The following is a 26,823-nucleotide window of genomic DNA, read 5'->3' on the forward strand; positions in this document are numbered from 1 at the left end:
GCAAAATACCTGCTTTTTCCTTAGATTTTCATAACTTGTCCCAAGTCTCTAATCAGTCCTTCTAGTCTGACAGCACAGTGCTAACTAAGGCAACAAAACCCAATGTCATATTAAAAAAAAAAAAATTATCAAAATGTCAAGTAATAAATCTTAATTACCTCCTTATTTTAGAATAGAGTAAGTGTGAATAATTATAGGGTTTTGTCCATTGTAAATAATTTACAATGTACTCCCTTGTAAATAATTTACATAACTTGGGACACATCTCCTTCCAGCAGGGATCTAGAGTAGTGCTGTCTCCACTTCTCAAGCAGTGACATAATATCTGTCCCAGGACTGGCACTACCTAGTGACAAATGAAGGTTTAAGTCCTTTCTGAAATCTTTTACACAACCTGACATCTGAAGGTTTCAAGCTGCTTTAATGCATACAAGATGCCAGGGAATTAGTGCCTTACTTTAACCAGAAAATGAGGCTGAAGGTGCCAGCCCAGCCGTGTAAGCCTGGTGCTGCAATGGCAAAACCCCGTTTGCTCTCTCCAATATTCTCCTCACCGGGAGGGTTGGGGAAGGAGGGTGAAACAGTTCCATGCAAGGAAACCTGCTCCTGCCAGGTATTATGTGGCCCACTCGAAGCCTTTGATAAGGCCAAGCAAGATGTCAGCATTGGCCTTGTGCTTCCTCATCCACGTAAGAGGAGACAGACGGTTTGGGCTATAAAATCAGAGATTAATCTTCAGAGCACCTCACAGTTGTGTTTTACTTAGACACTCCCTCCAGCTCTTGGGAAAGTGCACCATCTCTTCAGGTAATTTTCATGACAAACACTTAATGTGTGCCATATTCAACCAGACTGCGATCGGAAGCCTTTGTGCATGGTGGATGGGCTTCTGCTGCAAGGAGCAGAGGCGGTGGCATGCGAGAAGGAATGTCTTCAATACCATGTGCTTCAACAGCAGTGCTTGCGAGCTTTGCTTTGCGTTCCAGGGGCTGGCCTAGAGCTGCGTGCATGGCCTCGCTCGGCACAAATGAAACCAAGGCATCCATATGATGTACATTAAGAGAAAGACTGTTTGATCTCCTGTTCGCTGGCTCACTGATCAGATGCCGCCTCTTTCTCTCTGTAGCAGTTTTGAGTAGTACGGAACCCGGTGTCAAAACCTGTAAGTCTGCATGCTTTCATAGGCTCTAAACTGCAATACTTAACACAAAACAGTTGAGAAAACGTTGCTGGCCACAGCCACAGAACCTGTCCTCATATTTTCCATGATGATGGTGGAAAAGAAAATTACTCAAGTTGTATTTTCCTGTTTAAGGATGAAGGGAAAAGGACTGCCAAAGGGGATGGAATTTAGTCCAACTAATTTAACGTTTGGGTTAGCAAAGCAAAATGCAAATCTCCTCTGAGTTCAGGAATTGTGGCCAGGCATAGCTAAGGCCACCATGAAGCCACTGCAGCCCTGGATGGGCAAAGGACAACTTGGGTAACACCAGGCTTCAAGCCTGCTGCTGAGTTGACTACTGTGTCACTGCTTACCATGCATTTTCAAGTCATTTGTTACAGTGGCCCATTAGTGTTATGTTCTGCTAAGAAGCTACAGACATCTCTGTTCCACATTAAAGATGCTGATGAGATAGCAGAGGAAAGCTCCACTGTGTAGAGGACTTGATGGCTCTTCAGCATTGCCCCATGTGGGTTGGGAACTGGGCAATACTGTAACTTGGAAATGGTACAATGGGAAAGACACACAAGCAATGACCACATAACAATAGAAATGATTTTTATTTTGTAAAAAGTTATAAAATGAATATTGTACAAAAATAAAGTCTGTAGAGAACTTTGGTTGATTAACACAAATGACTGAGACATAAATTGCAGGTAAAGTAAAAAACCCCAGAGAAGCACACTCCTGCCTTCAGTAAGGTCTAAAAAATAAAAAAAAAAAATCACGAACTTTACCCTTTTGTATTTTGAACATAGTGATTTGCTTTGGTTGCAGCCTCTTCAAGCTGCACAGAAGATGCTTGGGGCCAAGTTTTCAGCAACTGAGGCAAGTGAAAGCACACCTCTGAGTGCTGCCACTGGTCAGCTACCCAGAAGTGCCACTGACCCTCAGCTTAGCAGGCTTTTACTGGCCCCAAAATGCAGGTTTTTGCATTTTTGCTGGTGGCAGTATCAGCTGTACCATCCCCGCCCTGTGTGGAGGGTAAGGTGTCCCCGTGGCAGTGTGAGAGTGGACCCCATGGGTGGGTTCTGGGGATGCCCGTCCTCCATCCGGGAGGGCAGCGGATGCAGAGCTGAATTACGTTTCATATACTTGGTACATCTTTCTATGCCTGTTCTGGACTTTTTTGATCTCCACATCCTTCTTCTGTGGCACCCCAAGGGGCCCACAGCAAAATGAGTATGGAGAGCCACCGCATGCATGAGATACAAGGTTGGACCATTGCTTTTTGGGTTTCGGTAAGGATTTTTTTTCGTCCTGTTGTTTTTGTGGGAGCTGATGCTTCACTGGTTGTCAGGTATGTCTAGTGACCTGCACTTCTGCTCCTTCAGGAAAAAAGTCTCCAGAATGAGAGCTTGTATTAGCGGTCAGGTATGAATGCTTTTGCTCTATAATCTTCCTCATCCTAAGGAAACTCAGACTGTTCTGCTGCGTGGGTACAGTCTTGTAATGTTTCAGCAAATTATACGTAACACTTTGGTTATTTAACACAACTGTTTACCTGCAGGCTATATTAAATCCAGGGCTAACTAGTAAGAGGGGTTTAACCTCTTCTATACGGAAATACGGAAGGAAAAGCTTAAATAAATATAACAAGAAATTATAAGGCTAAATGTGATTATTTTCCATTTGTCAATAGTTATATGAGGTCAATTGGCAAAAAGTGTGAGAAAAATACGTGTGTACATTTAAAATATAACTAGAATTAGTTTTTCTAACAAATTGTTAATGTTGAGCCAAGTCCTGTGACCCTCACTCATTCAGAGCCATTGCTGCTCCTGTGCATGTAATAACTGCAGTAATTTTCATAAGTAGCAGTGAACAGGAGGAAGGGCTGCAGGCTTTGGCACTACATTTTGTGAACATAATCAGGATTTTTTTTAAGAAAAAAAGGTAAAGTAAGTGATTTTTTGTATTCAATTTAACACTTTCAATCAAAAGCATGGACCGCTGTTCCCAACTTCATTGTCTCTCTTTATCTTCCAAGCACCTTCTACTTTGGCACCTTTGAAAAGAAACTTTAATAAATAAGGAAGGGAGACTCATTACTGAACTGTAATAAATAACAATAACTTAATCTCAATAAATATCTTCTGTATATTTATGTCTCAGAACGGATGCATTGCATCAAGTAGTCTCTGCTCATTCACGATGACCAAATAGAAATGTAGTTACGCAAGTGACATTAGTCCTTTGTAAACCTAAAGAAACACGTTTTTTGTAGACCGGGCTTGTTATCTCTTACTATACTAGGAAGAAGTGCTTAAAAACTCAACTTTTTTTTCACAAGTAGCCAAAGAATTAAATCCTACACTCATTTTAAAGAAACATGAGCTGGAAATAACCAGACTTAACCAGTAAGTAGAACTGGTTTGCTTTGTATTGATACTGGCCCTAGAGAACTCGAGCCTGGAAATTTTGATATTTGCCTGATATCATCTTACTTACAAGATTAATCTTATTAGAACCTAGAAGTTGTCCCAAATGCTTAGGAACCGCCCTTCAATGAACAGCAGCACAATGTGTTTTACAGTAAAGCTGAGGGCACAGGGGATGAGTAAGGTACTCCTAAGCTACTTCTCAGCTAGGCTTGCCGGCATGGATGGTATAACTACAACACAGCATGGTATGGCAAGGTTGTGTTTTTAAGCACATTCCTCATGGGTCTGGGTCTCACTGATGGTGGACTGTGTCAAATGGGAAAGGGAGTGCACATGCCATCCGGCTGTTGGCATCTCCACCTGAGCTTTTCTTTACTTTTCTGTAGGATGTCAAAAGTCTCCATCCTCCTATGCTGCCTTGCCCCCCACCCCCCTCCCCAGGGCTCTCATGACCCCTTGTTCTGCGTTCTTGGTCCTATTTTCTCCGTTCTGAGCAGACATATCCCCAGGAACCTTGGTCCCTCTCTTTGAATCCTAGCAGGAATGCAAAACTGGCACTGCCTCTGGCGTGCAGCTGTCAGACGCATCCACACCTTTTTGCGGAATGTTTTTTAAGTATGTGGTAAACCAGGTTATCGTCCAAAAAGGACAGGTCATCATCAAAGGCTGTGGGTCTGCAACAAGCTTGCCTCACTTTGTCAGTGACTAGTTTTTTCTTTCTGGTTAAGTTTTTTAAAATTTTGTCATAGGTGGTCTCAGCTGCATCACAAGATCCACTGCAATACCGGAAAATTAGCTCTTCTTTGGTTTCGTATCCCAAATCCAAATCAGTCACATTTAAATGTATTTCTGTTAAGACACATCCTCGATTTTTGCCCTTTTGATTCCTTCTTCCCTTTTTGCTGGAATTCTCTATGTTTGTGGCTGCATTTTGCCGGTTTCTCTCCCGCCTAGAAAAAATCGGAGTCTGTTTATCTGGTGACCGCCTCAGTCTTTTAATGGTGGCTTGAATAAAGTCCACTACCTCATCAAACTGATCTGGGTAATCCTCTGGCATATTAGCTGTTTGGGAAAGAGAAAAAAGGCTTTGTCACATGTCAGTTGTCATTCATGGCTCAAAAACGTTAGACACATGCAAGCTGCCCTGCCCATCACTTCAGCACATGTGCCCAGGACCCTCAGAAATCAGGGAGAATTTGGGTGGTTTAGGTCATCATGGAAACTCATTTGGGGAAAAATAAATGAGATATGTATGTATCTCTGTAGGTGTCTGCTGATGCCTGGTAGCACTTCAGCACGTCTTTCAATATTGCATGAGCCCTGTCAAAATTGAGGAAAGGAAAAGCATGTCATGATACAAAAATTACTTAATGGGTGGATGAAGCTACTATAGAGAGGGTATACCTATTCTACCCAGAAAAGCAGCACAAGGACAAGATTTCTTTAAAGCAATTTTGTGATTATAATTGTTAACTGTTGTCTTTGCACACCAGCAACGGTTAGTATTGCCAAAGCCACCCATTGATAAGGTTATTGGGCATGACAGAAAGAGGAATTTCCTGGGGTATCAGGCTGAGCTATTATTCCTGGCTGAATGCCTGCTTTTTCACTGATGCTAGGGGATAATTATTATCAGAGCTTTCAAAAAATTTCTCATGGAAGTATTTTGTATCACAAGATGCCAATTAGACTGAATAGAAATAGGTCAGAATAGAAGTATTATGTTAATTTTCAATGGAAATATTAACACGCTTTCTTTTTATGAAGTTAAAATACTTGTTCCATTTTTCACTTGATATATACTCTAACAGTGATAAATTATTCAAGTAAATTGAATGTTGAAATCAATTAAATGTTTTGATACTAGCAGAATGAACCTCTTCAAGGATGGTAAAATTGAACCTGTTCTGAAATATCCTCAGATTTCAGCTTCTCAGAGTGATTTGGAAAAAAACACATTCTGAAATCTTTAAACTTCCCATGGACTAAATCCCTCAGTGTGATCTGTTTTAGTGAACAGTGATTTAATGGAGGGTCAGGCTGTCAGGAGCCTGTGTGTAGGTGCCTTTAGTTGTATTAATGATTGTCTCTTAAACACATAAACTACACTGCACTATAGAGATTTTTTGTTCTCATTCATTGTGCCAAAAATCAAGACTTGAGGACTTACTTCCTTTGCAGTAAGACATAAGGGGATGATTACTTCTGTACTTAATTCCTAAGTGCCCACCCACATTACAGACCAGTGTCACACACCTGGCCCAGCACGTGTGTACAGAAGGTCCATCTCCAGAAGGACTCCTACAAATCTCCCAGGAACTGAAAATATTGGGAAAGGCGATACCTAACGCAGTGCACCCAGGCAGGGGTTGGTACATCCACTGAGCCATTAAGGCTCTCAGCGGGTCAGGTGCTGAGATAGGAACAGCTCCTTAGGCAAAGGCTCAACACCACATTTCCCTAATGAGCACTGTAACAGACAGGAGCCCTGATTGGGGACCGGGCAGTGCATGTATGCAGCCCATACGCAGTGGCATGGACTCTGTTAACATTAGAGACAAAGACATAAGGCTGCCTCCCATTGCCTAGAGAAGGTGCACCTTCATATCCTCAGTAGAAGCACCAAATACAGAGGAGATGCAGGCAGCAGGATCTTAACCCTGTTAGTGCATAAACCTGCTGAAACATGGTGCATCTGCATGTAAGGAGGAACATGGACCCCTCCCCAAAGCAGCCACATCCTAGGGCATCCCCTCCATGGTGATGGATCAGGTGTATATGGCTTTTCATGGACTGCTCCAGTAAAATAGTACAGACTGGTAAAAGAGTAATGGAGGCAGGTAATCTTGGACCTTCACATAACAAGAGTGGCACATGGGAAGTGGGATCTGGTAAACTGTAGAGTTTGAGACTAGTAGAAGTGAATTACACTTTGTTTTACAGATATCCATGCTAAAGGCAACGTCACAGACCAGTGACTGCCAAAAGACATGAAGGACCGATAACTGCTATCTATACAGCTGTATGGGACCTGAACAAGGCAGGACCCTGCACCAAGCCTCATATTCCTGTGACACCAGTGATAAGTGCACCTTTCTTGCACTTCTCTGTCACTAACTCTGTAGCAAGTGCCAAAATACCCACTGTGAGCCATACCTACTGGAGGAGGGTAGCTTGGATAGGTATGTCCATTGGATGTACCATCCAGCTCTGTTGCAGGGCAGGCTTGTCTGTCTACACCATACAAATACTGCCCTACTGACCAAGGTCCATGACAAGGTGATGGGTGGACTACATTCTTTAAAAGCAAGAAAATACCTTGCTAGACTCAGTCAAGCAAGATGATTCACGTGATGCTAACATAGCCCCCATTGCTGAAGTACAAGCTTGGCCCTGGCACAGATACAGGTGGAGAGGGGTTTGGCAGGAGGCATTTGTTGCTGTGTGGCTGGGTGGACTTCTACATTTCTTGCACACAAACCATGTTTCTTAGCTTATAACCCAATAAGGGAAGGATATAGCCCTGAGGAGATGCCTCTAGCTGTGCCATTCTCCACTCTTGCCTTCAAATTACTCCTCTCACACTACTGTGACTACCCTGTCCCACACCTCTGCCACATACTCCTGGTCCAACCCTTGTAGCAGCAGTATGACTCAATGAGATGTTGGCTATCAACAGTGAAATACAACCATCAGGGAAGCATGCTAGGGCTCAATGAAATTCATGCAATGGTCAACTATCAGGAAGGAGATGGGAGATTGTTACAGGGAAACCCAACCTATAGGTAAAGATTCTTGTCTGCAGCCTTCAGCCTCATACTTATCCCAAGCCTGGTGTGCCACCAGTGCAACAAGGGGAGTAAGTGTTCCCCACTTAAGAAGGGAGAAACAAAACTGTGGATTAAGTGAAGAGATAACAACCCAACTGGGCACACCATTTTTAAACTGTTTGCAATTCAGGTGCAAAAATATCACCTACCCCTGTGACAGTGTTATATGCAGGAGTCTACTTTGGTTAAATATTAGTCAGACAGTTATATGTCCTGCCCAGGCCAATCCAAGTATGCCCTGGAGGGTAGATAAAAAGGAGGAAAGGCCCATGTTTTGGACTGTTCAGGCTTGGAGCCCACACTGACACCTGTCCTGGTTCATGTGTGATCACTACCCCAACTGTACCAAAGCAGCTAACGTTGCTGAGAGCCTTCCATGCTGTGAGAGGCCTATGATACTTAAGGTGGAGGAAACACACAGTAGGAGAGCCCTATGAAAGGCTACTAAAATAGGCATAGGGTGTCAACCCTGCAGAAGGTAGAAGCAGTAGGGAAAAAAGTAGATCAAGTAATCAAGTCAACGGTGTATCCAACTAGAGAAGCCCCACCTATATGCACGGATTTGCTGCAACCAGAAAATGGGGTAATTGGCAACACAACTGATCCCACTAATCTCACTGGGGCTCTAACACAAACCATGCAAGAAGCTCTCCAAGATGTAACCTGGAATGAGGTGTGCGTGGTTAATACGTCTAATGGAGTTGGGGATCCCTGCTCAGCTCATCCACTATTGAAACATCAGGCCTCTTGGGAGACTTACTGGGAGGGATGCCAGCACTATGAGTAAGATGAATGCCAATTCTCTGTCTCCAGGGTGGACTTCCCCTTCAGCCCCTGGGGATTGGAAAATATACCAAGCAGATATCCAAATCTATTGAAAGGACTCCTGCAGTAACCCTCAGTATTTGGAGATTACATCACTGGAGGAGACACTAGGCACATGCGTGATGTTAGGGAACCAGTGGGATCAGTGGGCACAGAGCCTCCCTCGAGAAAACGTGCTGGAGCTACTGACCCTGGTCTGTGTCTGCTGCTATGTGGCTATGTGGGTACACCACTTTAACACAATGTCAGCTGCATTACTGGGCTGCTCAATGAGTCCTTACAAGTTCCTGTAAGCAATAACAGACTCTGCCTGTGAAGTCCCAAACTAGTCACGAGGAGTACAACGATGCTCTTTTTGGCAGCTTCCAAGTGGACTGCCAATTACCCCAAGTTTTCTTCCATAATTTTGTACTGTTCGAGGAACACCTCCAATCCCTGCAATCAGCCAGCCTCTGGCTGGTACAGCCCCAAACTACTACACAATTCTGCAAAGCCAGGTTTCAACGCATACTCGGCGGCATGAGCCTGTGCTCTCAGTACTGCAACAAGCGCAGCTGGACCCAGCAACCACTGAACCATGGACCGAAGCAACGGGGCTCATACTGATTGGATGTGGCTCGGTGCTAATTTTCTTCTGCTTAATGCAGCACAGTCATCAGCATGACTACCATCACTAGGAGTGGATCACAGGGGTTTGAAGGAAACCTTGACACCCAGGAGTAAAGTGGGAACTAACCTAGCAGCCTAAGACAAGGTGCCAGTCATGACTCAGTAGGGATTTACAGCTGCCCAATGTATGGGTGCAAAGCCTGAGAGCCCAAAAAAAAATGCTGTAAAAAACTTCTGAAGTAGGACCCTAGGCAACCAACTGGAAATGTCAGCATTAACACCAGGTGTGACAGGCTAAAATAAGGCACTAGAGGTAAGGGCTAAGCTACCACCAGACATCATACATGAATAAGCAATAACCACTGACCAAGGACTAAAGACTCTAAAAGGCTAATGGGCAGAAGGGAAGGTGGAGAAGACTGACAGCAGGACCACCCCATCCTGATGGGCACTTCGTAGATGTGATCCAGGGATGCCAAGATGTCTCTGCGCCACAGCCACCATGTCCCGGCTGGTTTTTGGTTTCTGCACTATGGCAAGTGCTGCTGAGGGTGAAGGGAGTGCTGAGCTGAGCTGTGTGACCAGGGAATATGACTGGATTTGCAGGGGGTGCCTTAGCATCGAGTGCTGGTTTGTAGCCCGAATAAAGCCACTTGACTGAGACACTCTGTCTCCAACCCTGCTTAGAAAATGTTTAAAGTCTCAGAACTAAGGTTAGCAGCCCGGCAGCTTTGCTTCTCTAATACTGCATGGACTGAGCTGACTTGACTGCACAGCTGACAGAGTTTTCTGTGGAGACTTCACACCTCTGAGAGAAGCACATAATATTATCCCGTCCTGCAACATACACAGTTTGCATGTGTGTTGTGTTTACACATACACACATACAAAGATATCTAATTATACACACACATTTTTTCAAAACAAACTAGTTTACTGACAACACTTGCCTTCTGGTGGGAAAGCTGAGAGAACAAACACATGACAGATGCCTGTCACACTGTAAAAAGCGCCAGCAGAAAATGCTCAGATACTATGGCAATAAAAACAGTAAAGATCTCGGAGCAGTAGTCCCTGGTCCCAAACTCCAGGGTGCAAAGGAATTAGAAGTTAAAGTCCAAAGCCACCTAGGGTAGGACAGGATGGGACGGGTTGGCATGGGATGGGATGGGATAGAACAGGATGGGATAGCTCACAACAGCATGTGTTCAATATAGGCTAGCGAAGGTTGGATCACACGTGATGTACCTCAAAGCAGGTGTTTCCTGCGGGACAGGACCATATGTCCTGGAAATGTAAAATTCTCCCTCAGGGAACATGGGGCCTCTGTGTGTCTTGTTCACAGTGTGGGAAAAAGGCTCACAGACCCCATTGGAGCGGGCAGGCTGAAGGGCTGAGCCCCATCACCTAGACTACAGTGCTGAGACTGCTCACAAGTTATGAGGTTTCGTTTGGTTTTTAGGTCACGTTTCCGAAAGCTGTTTCCTGACCATCCCACCCCCTGGGGAAACCCCTCGAAGGCAGTCCGTGCGCGGGCACGCGTTTTTGTACCGCCTCTGCCCAGCACCCCGGAGGCAGGACTGGGGGGCAGGCAGCGGTGCCCGCGGGAGCGGCTGCCAGCGCGCGTGTCCTGCTCCCCCTCACCTCGCACCGCTGCAGCTCCCCCCCGTGCTCCCACTTCCAGTGCTGTGCCAGGGACCTGACCACCCTGCAGAAACAAGCAGAGACTCTTCCTCTTGTGGCAACCCGAGAGCAGGACTGCTTCCTAGTGCTGGAGTATCAAGAGCTGGCGGGGTATGGATGGGAGCCCATGTGTGTGTCTGCCTCTGGGCACCTTCTCTGTCTCCCGTGTCTAGCTGAACCAGGGATCTTGATCTGCCAGGAGTTTCTCAGATGACCAGAAAATTTAAAAAGCAAAGAAGGAAGAATGAAACATCATAGGACTGGTGCACATGGGAATCTAGAAGAGTGACCAGGCTGGGGGCAGAGTTGGTGAACACCAAATGTCCAGAACTCCAGGAGTTAAACAAGAAATTAGACTAATTTAAAATGCTCATTAAAAAAATGAAGACTATCTGCATCTTCTGCTTGCTGTTTGCAAGCTGTTTGCTTGCTTTCTGAACCTTTAGGGCACACTCAGACCATAGTTTTGACTCAAACTCTTGGGTTAGGAATGTCCCTCTTGAATGCAAACTAAAATTCTCGCCTCAGTGCTGCTCTCTGGAACCTGAAGCTTTGACCTGCCTGTCCCTGAGCACAGTTCCTGTCTCCTGAGCACTGCAAGAGCCGGCAGCATATACGAGCACAGGATCCTGCAGCCAAACACCCGTGGTGCTCCCCGCCAGCCTCTACAGAAAGCCACCCTGAAGCTTTGCTTTGGGCACTCAGGGAAACGTGCCTTCCTCCAGGCATCTTCCCCACTGCAAACCCCTCACGAACCTGCCTTTGCATTTCCAATTAATTAGAGACACTGTGTGCCAGCAGGACCAGGATCTGATGCCTGCACTTTTTAGAAGAATAAATTACAGTGTTCAGATAGACTTCTACATAAAATAGGTCTAAATGACTATCCAAATCAAACTCATTGCATTCTTGAGAAAATAGTCTCCACTTAAAAAAAAAAAAAAAAAAGACAAGTTATTTCTGTCTGTTCAAATGTGATCACGATTACATTTTGTAAAACTACTCTTTTGATTTCATTAGCAACAGATTTATTTTAAAGCCAAATAGTCCCCTGCAGTGGCAGTAACCCAGCATGGTAGAGCAAGAAACCCTCAGTTTGTACCTGACCACAAATTGATTTCAGTGGGAACAGATGGATCTTCAGAAAAAAATCCAGTTATTCATTTTGGTGTCTGGTTATGGTTTTAAAAGGCAAACTACAGCCTTTTCTGATCATACTGTCTATAATGGTTTACAAGAAAAGCTTAAATTCTGTTAATTGCAAAATAATAATTCATATAAGTGGGTTTTCCTTTTTTTTTTTTAAGAATCTCATAAAATTATGTTTTAAGTTATTTGAAACTGCTTGTACTTTATAGAATAGTTTTTCCATACTGAGCTTGGGAAAATGTAATCACAGCACTGCGGCGTCATTTGGTATTTTGCATATCCTGAATTAAAGAGATGTAGTAGAAGTCACATAAAGTATACTAAAAGTGATAAAATTATACTTATGTTTTACATTGTAGCTTTTATGCATGCATTTGTGGCAGTGTATAGCTACTACATCAAAATGTCAAGCCAAACATTTAATAAAATTACCAGGATATTTCACTTAAGCACAGCTGTCTTTCAATTAGATAAATCTAAACAGCATCATTCAGACTCTAGATTAAAGTATGATTTCAAAGTTCAAGGCGGTTAATCCATCTTATTATAATGGTAAGCATTATTTAGAAAACTAAGATCCAGATCTGTATTAGGATCAAATGGCCCTTTTTTCAAAAACAGTTCTAATACTTTAATCTGGATCCTTCATAACTAAAATATTTTAATTTCCTTTCTTTCCTGGTTATTTTTTACCTTTCCTCCAAAGTTATATTCATAAAGATGTTTCTTCTTAGATCATCTGCTAGTGGGAAATAGACAATTAATTTGCCTCTAACAGTGACTGCAATGAACCATCCTCATTTTTTTTGTTGCTTAGGAATATTACTCTGATATACCATTTATTCATTAATTATTTTTGTATTTAGCTTGCTTTGAAGTATTGTTTGCAGGTAGTTATTATAGTGGACATGCCCTGTCCAAATACAGAATCCCTCCATCTCACACGGGTAACCTGTTTGTGGAAGTGTGACCTTAGCGAGGCTAAAATTACTGATGTGATGCTCATTCTGCTTTGTAAAGTAAAAAAGCATCAACTGTGGTGGCGATAAAGCATTTATTTTATTGAAAAATAAGTATTTTTCATGAAAAACAAAGCCTAACATGCAAGCATCAAAGCAAAGGCAAGTGTAAAAGTAGCTATGCTGAAAGGCTTTCAGGATTTAAACAATTAAAGTATCACCTCTCTGAGGTATGACTTTGCTTTCATGCCTTGCATGAAAATCCACAGAGTTAAAAGTGAAATGGAAACCTGTCGGTTGTATCCACTGAGAAACAGAGCATCGAATACACCAGGGTCAGTTCACCTTTAAATGTTTAACACAGTTCTGGCTCACTACCTCACTCCCTGCCTCAACAGCTCTCAAGACATGCTCTGTCCTCCCCTCTGACTCAGAAAATCCTTAGAAATAGAGCCTCTCAATAGTGTCATTTGTCTCTCATCAAGGTAAAGTACTAAGTAACCTGGAAGATGACTCTGGGGCCACGCACACCAGTCGGGCACGATACGGCAGCACTGGAGAAAGGCAGAGGGCAAACCTTCCTGGTGTACTTGTTCATGATGGGGTGGCCAAGTTTTGTGTTTGCAGCTCACTAGCTAACCCTGCTACTTCCCTTGTGTTGGTCATAACGGCAAATCTGCAGAGTACTTTGTATTTTCACACTGGCATACTGGGCAATGGCTTCCCTTGCATCCTTGGCCTGCTTTCTCAGAGGTATGAAACGCTGGTTCCCACCAGGAGAAGAAAGGGGAGAAACAACAGGACCATCACAATTGCTGCCAGATGGGGAAACTTCCTGAGAGCAGGGGGAAAGAGCAAGGTCGGCTGAACTGGGTAAAGTAAAGGAAACTGCCTTGCGAGCTGATCTGTCTACGAGAGTTTCTTGTTCTTTGTCTGGTCCAGGCAGGGCTGTTCGCGGGATCCTGCCTGACTTTGGGCAGGCATGTGGCACCGGGCCCCTCCTCTGGCCTCTCGGGTGGGCAAAGCAGTGTCTCACCTGGCAGTCAAGCCGCAAAGGAGCAGCAGGAGGATGCGGTCTTGCCTCTGATACAGAGCTTTGTAATTCCAGCTCTGAGGCATTGAGGAGCAGACAGTTTTTCCACGGTCACTCTTGAGGTTTTGCAACAGCTCCTGCAGCAGCTGCCAGGAGCCTGTCTACACTGGGGCCTTAATGTACCAGGCTATGTAGGTACTTGAGCACCCCTAAGGCAGTCTCTGCACCCGAAGAAGTTGTGGCATAAAGAGTGTAAAAGGAGAAAAAAGGAAAACTGATAGTGCCCTGCCTGAAGCCAGTGATGGAGCAGGAGCCAAACCTGGGCAAGGCACATACCTGCCTGTTGTCTCCTAAGGCCTTGTACCCTTCCAAATCCGTACCATGCTGAGTAAATATCCAGCTTCCCAGTAAAACCTGGGTTTATGCTTAATATCTGGTTCTGTCCCAACCCTGTGAGAGACTCAAATGAGTATGTATGAGTGGGACCCGAAACCTGTGACCTCTATTAGCATGGAAGCATGCAGCCAGCTAACAGCCACGGCACTGAGACTTTAATGGCGGCAATACAAATACAATGGAGGAAATACAATGTCAGTAATAAAACAAAATTATCTTTAGCATCCCTGGTGCAGAAGTGATCTGGCCCAGCCCTTGCATGACATCAATAAAACCCCACACTGGACACGCAGCCCCACTCTGGTGCCCACTCACTGAATGGGAACAGCATTCCTAAATAAGTTAACAGCAACTGTTCCTGGGTTGCCTGTGCTCTTACACTGCATCTCCCCTTGGGTTTTAGGGGTGTTCCCAAGGAACAAGCATAGGCATAAAAGCTACTCAGTCTCTTCCCTGGGGGCTGTAAAGCAGAGCCAGCCGGGTAAAACCAGGGCTGATGCCCCTCCTGTGGCCATCTCTGCTGCTATCAGCTTTTGATATGACCTGTAAATAATATGTGTTCTTACATTGTTGCCTTTCACTACCTGCATTTCAATGTGTTTACAATAGGAATTCTACAAGACGTTTTAATATTGCTGTTTGGCAAATGTTATTATTGTAATAATCAGTTCTTGGCTCTAGGACAGGTGCTACATACTCTGAAGCAAAGGTCTCATGCTGGGATGTGTGGACCATGGGCTGCCAGACGGTGCTGGCGTGTGCTCGGAAGAATGAGCTCCTTCCCAGCCGCTACGCTGGATCCACACCTCCCTGTCAGAAATCTCCTGAGTAAAAGCTGCCTTTGACAAAGAAATCTTACATGCTTTGTATGGGAGCAGGGGTAGTTCAGATGTTTGTATACAGTTTGTTAGTTAAAGAGGATATGACCAGCTTGTCTCTAAAAATGTGACCACCTGAGAAGTTTTGGTGTACTGCTGTAACATTGCCTGGTCCTGACACGGGAAAACAAGTATTTTGATTTCAGTGTTTGCTTCTTTTGAAGGCTACTCCTCTTCAGTAATCATTAAAACATTTGTATAAGACCCACTGACTTCAAAGAAATATACCTGTAGGTTTCAGTTTAAGTGCTGTACCAATACATACAGCCTAAGTATTGGCCAAGTTGTACAACGTGGCTTTTTTCCTTAAAAAGAATGCTGATGTTTTAAATGCCTCACATAATTAATTTTTCTGTCCTTGATCTTAAAAACAGACATACTCTAATGTATATTTTGTGTCTTAATGATTTGTTTGTACCTGTCTTAAATAAGACTTTCTGATTCTATTTTCTTTTTTCTCTTTGTAATCAGGACTGGTTTTGCAAGAATCATTGAAATCTTTCCTTTGGCTCCCCTTACCAAATATTACTTGATCAGAAACTACAGCTGGTTTTGTCAAAAATGACCATTCTGCAGTGTCAACCACTCTACCAGCACTAATGTGGCAGTGGCCTACTTAGATGTCTGATGATCCTGAACATGGTTATGCTGCAATATTTAGCATTCCTCATTTATTATTTGTCATTAACTTATTATGTCAGAAGTATGAGAATCCACAAGTGTAGTTATGTGGGGTTTGGCTTGTGTACTAGAGGTTTATAGTTGCATTTGCTTGATAGTGTGTGTGGGGGCGAAAACTGGATATTTGCACTAGAAGTCAATCCCTGATCATCTGTGGTTGTGGCGGATGGGACTCGATGACCCCAGTGACTTCTCTCAGTCTCTGTAACTATAAGTATTTTAAACTTTATGCAGTCCTACTCAGGAACAGTATAACTTTCAAAGACATTACAACCTATCAATCTGAGGATCCTCTACTAGTGGACCAGTAATTCCTCCCCCATCAATACATCAGTAGTCACTACACAGCTGAATTCTTCAGCCTTTCAAGAAGGGTTTTGCAGCTTGTCATCTGCACACCCTGAACACAGGAATTTCTAATACAATTTGAAGAGGTCTATGAAAGGTGACCAAGAAAAGCATGTTCAGGTATGTTATCTAGCAACCCTCACCTGCAAAACATCTAAAAGGATCCACATTTCCACTGGGAAATTTCTGAGGTCCCTAAACTGATAAGCAGCAAGGACATAAAACTTTAAACAAATGATAACTCTTATAATGAGAATAAACACATATTCTCTTGTATTTTAGTCCATTCCTCCCTAAGCCCCAGAACACCCTTCACAGGAGTATATTCAGTATTTACACCTGAGACTGTGGAGAAATCAGCTTCTATGGCTACATGCATCTGGATTTAACCAGATGTGTCCTGTTCTTGCTTATAGAATTTTGCCCATGCATGGGCAAACTCGAATGCTTGAGATTTCTAAATACCTAGATACCCTGGGTGTGCCCACGCAAACAAACTTTATATATGCTGTGCCAGGGACACAGGCACAGTCAGTCTGACAGTGGCTGGGTGCACCCACCGGCTGTGCTGGACACCCACAGATAAAAATGGCACAGTGCGGCGCCTGCTCGGTGCGGCAGATACCCCTCTGACACACTGGATTTACTGTGCACGGGCAGGCTATCTCTGTAGCTTCAGGGCATCTTAGACTCAAGCGCATATGCCACATCGTAGGTGTGTTGAGCAAGAAAGCCTGGACGGAAACATGAGAGTTCTGGTTTGTAACACAGAATGTACCTAATAAATATTGTAGGGAAGGAAATGCATTCAGTTGGAAGTATAATTTAATGCTGTTTTTGCCTTAAAGACACCTACAATATCACTGTTTATTCTAGATAGTTTCTATATTGGTTGGTAATGTTGCAGCTGAATACAGTAACTTAACATTAAATACCCCTTAGCAGGGGTGTGAAGAATTTTTAACAGAGGTGTAATGCACAGATACCATGGTGTGTTAGAGCGTAACAAGCATACCAAAGGAGCTCCAACAGCAAATGACCATCCAGTGGTGTAGAGTAACTCAGATGTTATAATGCAAAAAACACCTTTTCCTCCTATTAGGAGAGAAAAGCCCGTGGTAATTTTTTCATTTAATTCTACAGGCTTATCGCTAGTTCTTACCAAAGATGTTCACTTATGAAGACACTATAGATCACATCCTGGATTTTAGGATACTCTAGTCCTCACATACATGTTGACTGTGGCTATACAGCAACAAGCAGTTACAAAATGTATTCACTGGGAACTGTGTCTAAGAGAAATCACGTTTGGCTTCCTCTGTGCTATCATGCTTCTGAAGCTGCTGACTGAGTATTTATTTTCTAATAAATCGGTTTATATTTGTTCTGATTGCAGTTGCTATTTAAGCTAATTGTGTCCTTCTTCCAGCAGAATGTAGCATAAGGGAAATGAAAGGGTTTTCTGACCTTATAAACTTTACAGCAACCCTTCTTTGTGTGAAATAAGCTATCCCATGAACACTGATGCCTAAAACACCTACAGTCACTGGATTAATCTCAAATGCACTGCATGTATGGAGGTTACTCTCACTCCAGCCTCCAGTCCACTAAAAAATGCAGAAGACAGCAATTGCTAACACCTTCTGCCATCTCCAATTACTGCCCTGAACAGCAAAGGTCAGCACACTACACCTGATCAGCCCAGGAGTCTAGGACCTTGCCTGTAGGCTGGAACAAAGGAAGATTTAGAGCCAATCTGAAAGGGATGGGGTAACGCCAGGTGACCTAAGAGCACTTTGCAGAGAAAGAAATCTCAAGCAATGAGAATGCAAAAAGGTGTCAAGGGCCTGGGAAAGCAGATCTGTGCTCCAGCAAAGTGTTTGGCCTGTCCTTAGGTACGGGACCTGATCTCACAACCCTACTAACCCCTGCTGCAAGCCAACCTCTCTGGCACAAGAGTAATGCACACCTTCGAGCGCAACTGCTACTCCTCACTCAGCCTGCACAGGGGAGCACTCTGGGGGACAGCAGAGCACCCCTCTTTGAACACACACACCCACACCCACACCCACACCCAGTCCTGCTCAGCACCCACACATCGCCCTGTGCAGATGAGCCAAAGTGGGCAATGACAGTGCTCCCACTGCTTTGTGAGCTGCCCCCTGCAAAGGCCCTCAGCAAAGCAGCTGACCAACAGTATCCACAGAGATGCCAAGACAAGGCAGGTCCATAGGCAGACCAGCCAGGGAGCTGCAAGCATGCCCTCTGCTTGTAAGGGAAAGCTCGAAGAGGAGAGGGAAGTCTACATGGTGTAGATCTGACTCCTCTTGTGTAAATCGTTATATGTCTTTTGTGTGCTGAAGGGTGTGTGCCACCAAATGCCAAGCGGAAAGAAACAAATATGTCAAAGACACTGTCAGTGGTGACTTGAACAAAGTGCTCCTGTGGTGGGAAGGCTGTGATGTGCCTGGACAGGACCAGCCCTGTGGGCTCTGTGATTCCAGACTGCTCTCCAGACACCAAACACTTTTAAGTCAACTATAAATGGTGTAAAAGTGGATCAAAGTATTTCACTGTGCTCTTACAGCTGCCTTTCTGCAGATCTCCCCTGACTCATCCAACTTGGCAATGTAGCGGAGATTTTGACTTTTGGGCACGAGTGCTGCGTAAACCGCTGACATGCAAAGACCACAGGAAATCCCTGAGTTTCCCCCAATTTCTGTTGTGAATAACAGCACTGCTGACTTTCCCCTTGCAGCCAGGTCCATCTATTTGTGATCCACAGGGTCAAGAGATTGAGACCAAACTATCAGCCCTTTCTCAAATTATTATCCTGGGCAATAACCTGCGACACAGTTCTGCTTGGCAAAGCCTACTTCTGCACCCTGGAAACAAAGGTATGTGGAAAAGGCTATCTATTGATACTACCACAGCTCAGGTAAAACACAAGTAGTCTTTCTTCCCATTTCTTGTTTACCCAATTCACAGGATAAAGGAGAGGCAGCAGTGAAAAGTTTTGGACATTAGGAACAGACAAGACCACTACTGCTGCCTGTGCCCTTGAGCTGCTGCAAAGAAACTAGCTCACCCAGAACCGTATTCCCCAAAGTAAGTTTTGGGATAAAAGCAGGAATTGTACAAATACTATCCCACTGGAAAGATGGAGCATTAATGCTCTCTCACCCTGTAGCTTCTGCTGGAGCTACAAACTGACTGGCACCGCTTTCCCCCTAACGCTCTTCTTGCCACTGGCGCTGCAGCAAGCCTGTGCAGAGGGGACCAGCACAGTTGCCTGAAAAGCTGATCACTGCCTTTTGTAGGACAGTACCTATCCATCACGCAGCTTGCCATGGAGATCATCACATGTGATGGCCATGAAGCCCTGGCAGGCAGGAGCCCTGTGAGGAACCACTTTTGGCTGACCTCCCTGTATGGAGGCTGCTGGTCTGTGAGCAGCAGAAGCCCAGACTGGGACACATGGAGAAGGCAGCCAGGGGGAAACACAAACAAGAAAAGGAAAAAGAGAAGCCTAAACAGTGAAGGACATAGATGTGTGTGTGGAAGAGCAGATGGGTGTTGGGGAGGGGATGATGAAAGTGGAGTCACGGCACACGATTCCTCGCTCAGTGCTTCCACGCTGTGTTAGCCCGGCTGGTCCCAGAGAAACCAGAGCGGGGCTGCCCATGGCTGGAGCTGCAGCAGGCACAGGGGGAGGACATGCCTCCAGATAAGGAGATAAAAATGAATCCCATTTACTGAATACTGCCTGCATCCTGCAACAAGCTAAACAGAGAGGGCTGACCAAGGACAAAGGAAGCAACCTCCAAGCTGCGTCTGTGCCTTTGCTAAGTGAACATCTCCACAATTCATGTAAGTGTTTTCTGACTCCTTACCGAGTCATGTTAACTCTCACTTTAAAAAGCCACCAGAGTTAGTGAAACACTCATATACCACTGTGAAAATCCTGTATCTGCTATTGTAAGAGACCTATTATTAGCGAGGCATTACTATTATCTGTCATTGGATTGTAAGCTGTTTTACTGTGAGATGGTTCATGTGGATTGCTCTGCACCAGGCTCCTAACCCTGCCACCACTACTCTTCTGTAAACTTCCATGCAGACACACTAATTTTGGGGCCATGATCCAAGGAGGATATAATGAAACTCAGCAGCACTCCAGGATGTGTACAGTGCCTCCCACCATGGAGCCCCATCTCCATCATCAGGATTTGCGCCCACTAGAGACAGTGAATAATTGCATTGGCAGGTCTGAGCACAGAGAGGAGGCTGAAGCAGTGGGGAAGGAGTTTCAGTGCCTGCACTGGGAGATGTATGTACCTGATCCTCCTCCTGGCCCCTCTACATACAACTATATTTCCCATCTCTCCAGGTTCTTCAACCAAAGGGATCTTAGGACTGCCAGGAAGGTAGGGCTGGAGGTGGGGAGGAGGGGGGGCATTGGCACTGCAATTGCCAACCCCAAGCTTTGGAGGATGACTTGGACTGGAGCTGCTGGAGCCAGACCAGAGCCAGTGACCCTGCCTGAGGGACAAGTGTGGGCAGAAAGTGGCGGGGTCATTTCCTCATACTGATGACTGAGCAAAGGGGAGCGGGTTTAGCAAGACAGACAGCAGTGGCTACAAAGGGGAATGTTTCTTACAGTCACTCTGCACAGCATAGGGAGGCAGCAGGCTGATGGGGGAGAGATCGTCTTCAGGCCCCTCTACCAGTGAAGGGGGCCCCTCAGGAGGCGTCTTACCGGTGGGCAGGGGCGAGGTGGAGACCGTGTTGAGCAGCACCACGCAGACAGCCACAACATCCCATAACTTCATCTTAGATCTCCTTCCAACACGGGCCCCTGGCAGAGAGGAGAGGGAGGGTTAGCCCCCAGTGTCTGCGCTCCCCCAGTCCTGCCCCCTCCTTGCCAGCCCAGACACAAAGCTGAGCAGCCTTGCACCCCATATCCGCCAGGTCCACCCTGGCCAGGCCCAGGGACAAAGTAGGGGAAACAACCTGTGCCCAGCTTGGCCTCCCAGAGCAGGGGAGGTGGGCTCTCCCCAGTGAGAGGTGGAGGAGAAGGAGGTGCAGGGTGGCCTCCAGCCCCTCTATGTCCAAGCGAGCTGCTTTGGGGCATGTGGGCAGGCAGGTCCCAGGAGCCTGTGCCCAGGGAGGTGGGAGTGTGACTATGTCCCTGTGCTGGCAGTCAGGTCACCTTGTGCTTGTCCTCCTCCAGCACCCGGGCGGTGCCAGGGCACCTGTCCCTGGGCTGGGCCAGAGCAGACTGGGCTGATCTGGAGTGTGGGGCTGCACACATTTATTGTGCTACAAGCAAACCTTCCTCTCCCTGTCTTCTTCCCCTCTCCTCTCTTCTCTTTTTTTTTTCTTCTTTCCTCTTTCCCATCCTCTCTTTCCTTTCCCTCTTTTTCATTTTTCTCTCTTCTTTTTCCCCTTTCCTCTTCACTTGCCACATTTTCTTTCCCTATCCTGTTCCCTTTTCCCTTCCTTTCCCCGTTATCATTCTTCTTTTGCTTTCCCCTTCTCTTCCCGTTTCCCTTTCCCCTTGTTTCAATATTTTTACTTCCCTTTCCTCTTTCCACTTTCCGTTTCTCTTTACTGTTTCCATCTCTCTTTCACTTTCCTCCCCTTCTGGTCTGCTTCCCCCTTGTTTCCCTCTCCTCTACTTTCTCTTCTCTTTCTCTTCCCGCTCCTCCTTCTTTCAGCTTCCCCTTTCCCTTCCCTTCTCCCCCTTCCCTTCCCTTCTCCCTCTCCCTTCCCTTTCCCTTTCCCCCCTCTCCTCCCCGCTCCCCGGTCGCCCTGCCCACAGACAGCCACGGCACACACCCGGTGCCCGCCGCCCGGGGATGGCAGCTGCCTCCAGCCCGCTTCGGCCGGGGCCGCCCGCCGCTCCCGGGCTCTGCCTGGCCCGGGGGGCGCAGCCCCGCCGTGGGGACCGGCGGGGCCGGGGGCTCGGCTGCCGCCCGCTTTCCGCCTTCGCACCTCGCCGGGGCCGGGGGGCTTCGGGGCGGCCCCGTGCCCACGCTGAGGGTGCCCGCCCCGTCCCGCCCGTCCCGCCGCCGCCCTCGCCTCGCCCTCACCTCGGAGCTGGTCTCGCCGGACCTGAGATGGACATTAACGCCGGGGTGCCGAGCGGGCGGCCGGGCGATGCATGTGGGCCAGGTCGGCGTGCGACCGCCGGGACCCTCTTTGCGCGGGGGTGGGGAGTGGAGGGGATGGGGGGGGGGGTGTGGGGTGGCGGGGAGAGGTATGGAGGAAAGGGGGGGGCAAGGTCGCAAGTCTGGATGGAAGCAGAGGGCAGCCGCCAGCACAAGCAGGTGCTGTGGCGGCGGCTGGAGCGGCCCCGCGGGGGTCTTTGCCCGCTCCGGCCCCGTGGGGGTCTCTCTCCGCCCGCTCCGGCCCCGGAGCCGCGCTCAGCAGCGGCGGGAGCTGCCCGAGCCGCGGGGAGCGCCGCCTGGCAGCGGGAGCTGGCTCTGGGTGCTGCTCTTGGGACCCTGCCTGGAAATCTGAGAAAGACACTCCATCAACAACTGCGGGGAGTCAGATGAAGACATCAGGGCTCCTGTAACGCCAGCTGGTCCAGCGCCGCGGGGAGCCGCGCACCGCTCGGACACGCACGCAACGGCGGGAAGAAAAAAAAAAAAAAAAAAAAAAAAAAAAAGGAGAAAAAAAAAAAAAAACAAAAAAACAAAAAAAAAAACGAAAAAACCCCACCCCAGCTGCGAAGGAGAAGGAAAAATAATAATATTTTTTTAAAAAATTTAAAAAAAAAGGAAATCAAACCAGCCCCCTCAGCCTGCTGGGAGAATCAAGAGGCCGGCGCTGGGATCTGTAGAGCCGGTAGCAGCAGCAGCAGCAGCGGCGGCGAGGCTTCCTCCTCCAGATCGGGGGTCCCGTCGCGGCGAAAGCTTAGATCCAAGCGAGGAGCGTGGCGGGAGCGGCGGGAAGCCGGGCTGGTGCCGGGGGGCGGCCCGATCCGGCTGCCCCGGCCGGGCCTGGGCGCACCCGGCTCCCCGGGGGCCGGCGGGGCTGGGCGGGCGGGGGCGCGGGGCTGGGCGAGGCGCGGGGGGCTCAGCACCCGCGGGCGGAGGGGACCGCGGAGCCGGACGCGCGGACGCGGGGGCTTTGCCAGGGCGACTCGGCGCCGCAGATGGATTTATAGGGCCCTTTGGCAGTGACGCGCCCTCCGCTGATTCGCTTTCAGACCCAAACACACGCTGGCCCCCCGCACCGGACCCCGCGGAGCCTCCAAATATCTCCCGGCTGAAGTCACCGGCCCGACATACCGTGGGCTGCGCGGCCGCCGGCGCAGCCCCGCGGCACCCGCTGGCCCCACGGCGGCGGGTCCCGGGCCGGGCCGGGGTAACCCAACACCGCGCCCCCCCCCCCCCCCCCCCCCCCCCCCCCGCCCAGCGCCGCTCCGCCGCCGACCGCCCGCCGCCGACCGCCCGCCGCCGCGGACGGACGGACCGACGGACGGACCGACGGGCGGCGGCGAGGAGGGCGCCCCGCTCCTCGCCCCTGGCTGGCCGCAGGTGCCTCCGGTGCGCGCCCTCCGCCGGCAGCCGCGCTGCGCTGCGCGGCCCCTTCGCGCAAACCGGTCGCTGCGCGGGTGTCGGCGGTTTGACTCGCCGGAGGCCGCCGCAAAGTGGCTGTAAACAGTCTCGGCTTTCAGCCCTGCGCCGTGTATTTATGACTCACCCAGTTGTCCGGAGGTATGAGGTGCCCATGTCGCCGGTGCTATGAAATCAACGCGGCGCAGCCCGGGCGGGCGGCAGGGGAACGCGCAGGGCTTGTGCCACCGCTCCGTCCGTCCCGCCCTGCTGCTATTTAAATACATATCTTTTGCTTTTGGATATTGGGGGTGGGGGAGGGAGGGGGGGGTGAGGCGCTGGAGGTATGGGGTGGAGCAGCGAACCCCCCAGGAGACTAGCTCGCTGCCGGGGCGCGCCGCTCCGGTAAAGCGCCGGGCACCGGAGCTGCGAGGACGGAGGGACCCGCGCTGGGCACGGCCGGGCCGGGACAGCGGCAGAGCTGCCCTCGGAGTTGTAACCTGGATGCGGGTTTGTTTCCATACTCTGCCCCCCACGCCCCGGGGTGTGTATGCGTGTGGTTATGGTTGTGCACACACACGTGTGCGCACCGGCTCGTCCCTCTCCCCCGGGAAAGGCCAGCAGCCCCTGCCGAGTCCCTCCGGTGACCGCTGCCCGGTCCCGGCCCCGCGGGCGCGGCTGCTGCCGGGGGGTCCGGCGGGGGGGGCGGGACACTCCGAGCCTCGTCCTGCCTGGGCACCGCCAGCGGCACCGGGGCTGCCTGTCCCCGACTCTGCCTCTCCTGGGACACCTCGTCTGCTGTACACACCCCCTTTCTCCCTCCTTTTCCTTTCCCCCTTTTCCGTTTTCCTTTTTCTCTTTCCCTTTCTCTTTCCCTTTCCCACTCCTCTCCTCTTCCCGTTTCCCCAGCCAGCCCAGGCCCCACAGGGAGAGGATGCAGGAGGGACCAGCTCCCGCTGCCTGTCCTGGGCTTTCTGCACAGCCCTTGTTGCACCCCTTGCACCCACTCTGCAACCCTTGGCTAGGAACAAAGGGTGGGGACCTCTGGCACAGGCTCCAGAGCCAGGCATGTGCATGCCAACTCCGTTTTTTTTCCTCTTCTTCATCAGTGTGAAACGTGCAGAATCCTCCAGGCACCCAGTTCTTGAGGAGATCTCAGGCCAGGGGCTGCAGGTCTGTAGAGGGGGTCAGGGTCACCTCACTGGTGTAATGAGAGCAAGGTGCAATCCCCGTGCCCTCCACAGTCAGCGCAGTGGAGGTTTTTAAGACATGTTTATTGGAAATTTGGAGGGGTCTGCTAATGTCATCTGGATGGGCTGCCAGGACAAGTATTTCTGCAGGACACATCTAAATTTCCATCAGATGACAAGATGGAGAGATGAACACGAACTTCCTCATGAAGCCCATTGGGCAGCATGGCTTTTCCGTCACCACAGTCATCAGCCTGCTGAGGGGAAATTCCACAACTGTCTTTCACTAAATGGAGCATTTGTGATGAAGGGGGCAGCCTTCCTTGGGAACGTGTGCCCCCCTCTACAGAAGCAGCAGATTTGCGACTCAAAAATAATGCCTGAATGAATTACTTTATTTGATTTTTTTTTTTTAATTTCAGGATATTTATTGTAGTAACTGTGCCATTTGGGAAAAGACTGATTTGCACAGAAGAGATTTCTCATAAGAACAGCAGAGTAAAATACTCCCCCAAGGTTATCTCCCATTATAAATTTGAAACAGTATTATATATAAGTAGTCCTTTAAAAGTAATTTAACTTTTTTTTCAGTACAGACAATCCAGTGGTAGGTACCTGGAATAAAAGTTTCTGAAGTGCAGCCTCTTTACAGACAACAGCAAATGGGTGGAACAATGACAGAACAATCTGTTAAAAAGAAACAGGGCATATGGTATCCATACAATAAAGACACAGGCATCTGATAAATGCATCTGTTTATATGTATGTGCATGCCAGAAGGGGACAGAAGGCATTACAAGAAGCAGTGGTTGGTTTGGCTCAGCGATACCGTTCAGTTCGTACTACAAAGTTATTTACATGTAGTTGTGAGGGGGGTGATGGATGCAAGTGCCGTATGCACCAAGTGCCGTATGCACCAAGTGCCGAATGCACAAGGTGCTGCGTACACAAAAGCTGTGTGCACGAGCTGCTGTACGCACCAAGCGCCGTAGGCACAAAAAGCCATTCCTGGCTCCCAGCCTGAGCAGAGCGGGCAGAAGGGTTAGAGTAATGGATACAACCTGGTGCCTCTTAGAGGTCAAGGACTGAGACTTGTTGAAATGAATGCCTTGGTTACACCATTAACATGCAGTGAGATGGAGTCCTAGTATTTTAACTAAACAACCATTAACTAAACCTTTACTGCACATATTGGATAAAATTAGCTCAATGCATTATTCCTTCGCATGGGTTTTGTCAGTGCAAAGCCACTAATTTTCTTTAAATAACACCAGGTAATGAAGCCAAGACAGAGATTGTGTATCTGTAGTACTGCAAGAGTTTATTTTTCCTTGCTGTTAAAAGCTGCTGAAAGCCCCATTTTTAACATATGCATTATTTAGCTCACGTGAACCATAGCAAAAGGAAATGTTATGCAGATGTCTTAGCTGCACTGATAGGATGGTCGAAATAAATGGAGAGTAAACCTGCTAGTTCTTAATCACAAAAATAATCTACCTGCCTCTCCCTGCACCACTGTTGTGAGTCTCTTGGTAAGGATGGTTACTGAGAGCCTTGTGTGCTCTTGCTTCATGGAAAATAAAGTAGCTTCTGGAAGATTTCTATAATTCTATGAAAAGCTAACAAAAGCTACAAAAACTTTAGAATTGGTTGTATTTTTCTCTGGAGATCATAAAGTTTTAAGCACAAGTGTTTAGGAGCTGCTTGAGATAAAACTTTTTTTATTGAAGAAAAAAAAGAACTTCTGCTGTCAGAAAAAAAAAAAAAAAAGAGGAAAAAGATCCATTTAGACCTAAATAAAGCATGTCCTTACATTGTAAAGGTTGCCTTTTTAAAAACAAGCCAAAAAGCTGCTTGACATTATGCAGTATGGTCTCATTTTTTGTTTATATGTGTCAACATGATGTATAGATCTCTTAAGATGTCAAGCGCTCCATATTCTAATTTCTAAGTTACCTTTGAAATATGAAACATGATTTCCTAGCTACAGTATGACTGCTAGGCAGTAAGTGGTTGTTTCTTTGGTATTAGTAACAGAGGAGATTGTGCTGTTGTTGAAGCGAGTGCC

The 26,823-nt window shown here is 47.5% G+C and overlaps 1 protein-coding gene across 2 annotated transcripts; it reads right to left on the reverse strand.

The window, feature by feature from the left end:
- Window positions 1–1,763: 1,763 nt before the first annotated feature.
- Window positions 1,764–22,705, reverse strand: GDNF (glial cell derived neurotrophic factor). 2 transcript variants are annotated; one of them, XM_042805001.1, is made up of 3 exons: window positions 22,093–22,705; window positions 20,757–20,855; window positions 1,764–4,668 (listed from the first exon to the last, which is right to left on the reverse strand). In XM_042805001.1, exons 2-3 carry the CDS (start codon window positions 20,827–20,829, stop codon window positions 4,184–4,186), a joined length of 558 nt encoding a protein of 185 aa, XP_042660935.1. In that variant the 5' UTR covers window positions 20,830–20,855; window positions 22,093–22,705; the 3' UTR covers window positions 1,764–4,183. The 2 variants fall into 2 exon arrangements, with proteins under 2 accessions (XP_042660935.1, XP_042660934.1); XM_042805000.1 differs by having other exon boundaries at window positions 20,658–20,855.
- Between the last annotated feature and the right edge of the window lie 4,118 nt (window positions 22,706–26,823).

This window comes from Tyto alba, unplaced genomic scaffold (genome assembly GCF_018691265.1).
Source record: "Tyto alba isolate M040663 unplaced genomic scaffold, T.alba_DEE_v4.0 Super-Scaffold_42, whole genome shotgun sequence".
NCBI lineage: Eukaryota > Metazoa > Chordata > Aves > Strigiformes > Tytonidae > Tyto > Tyto alba.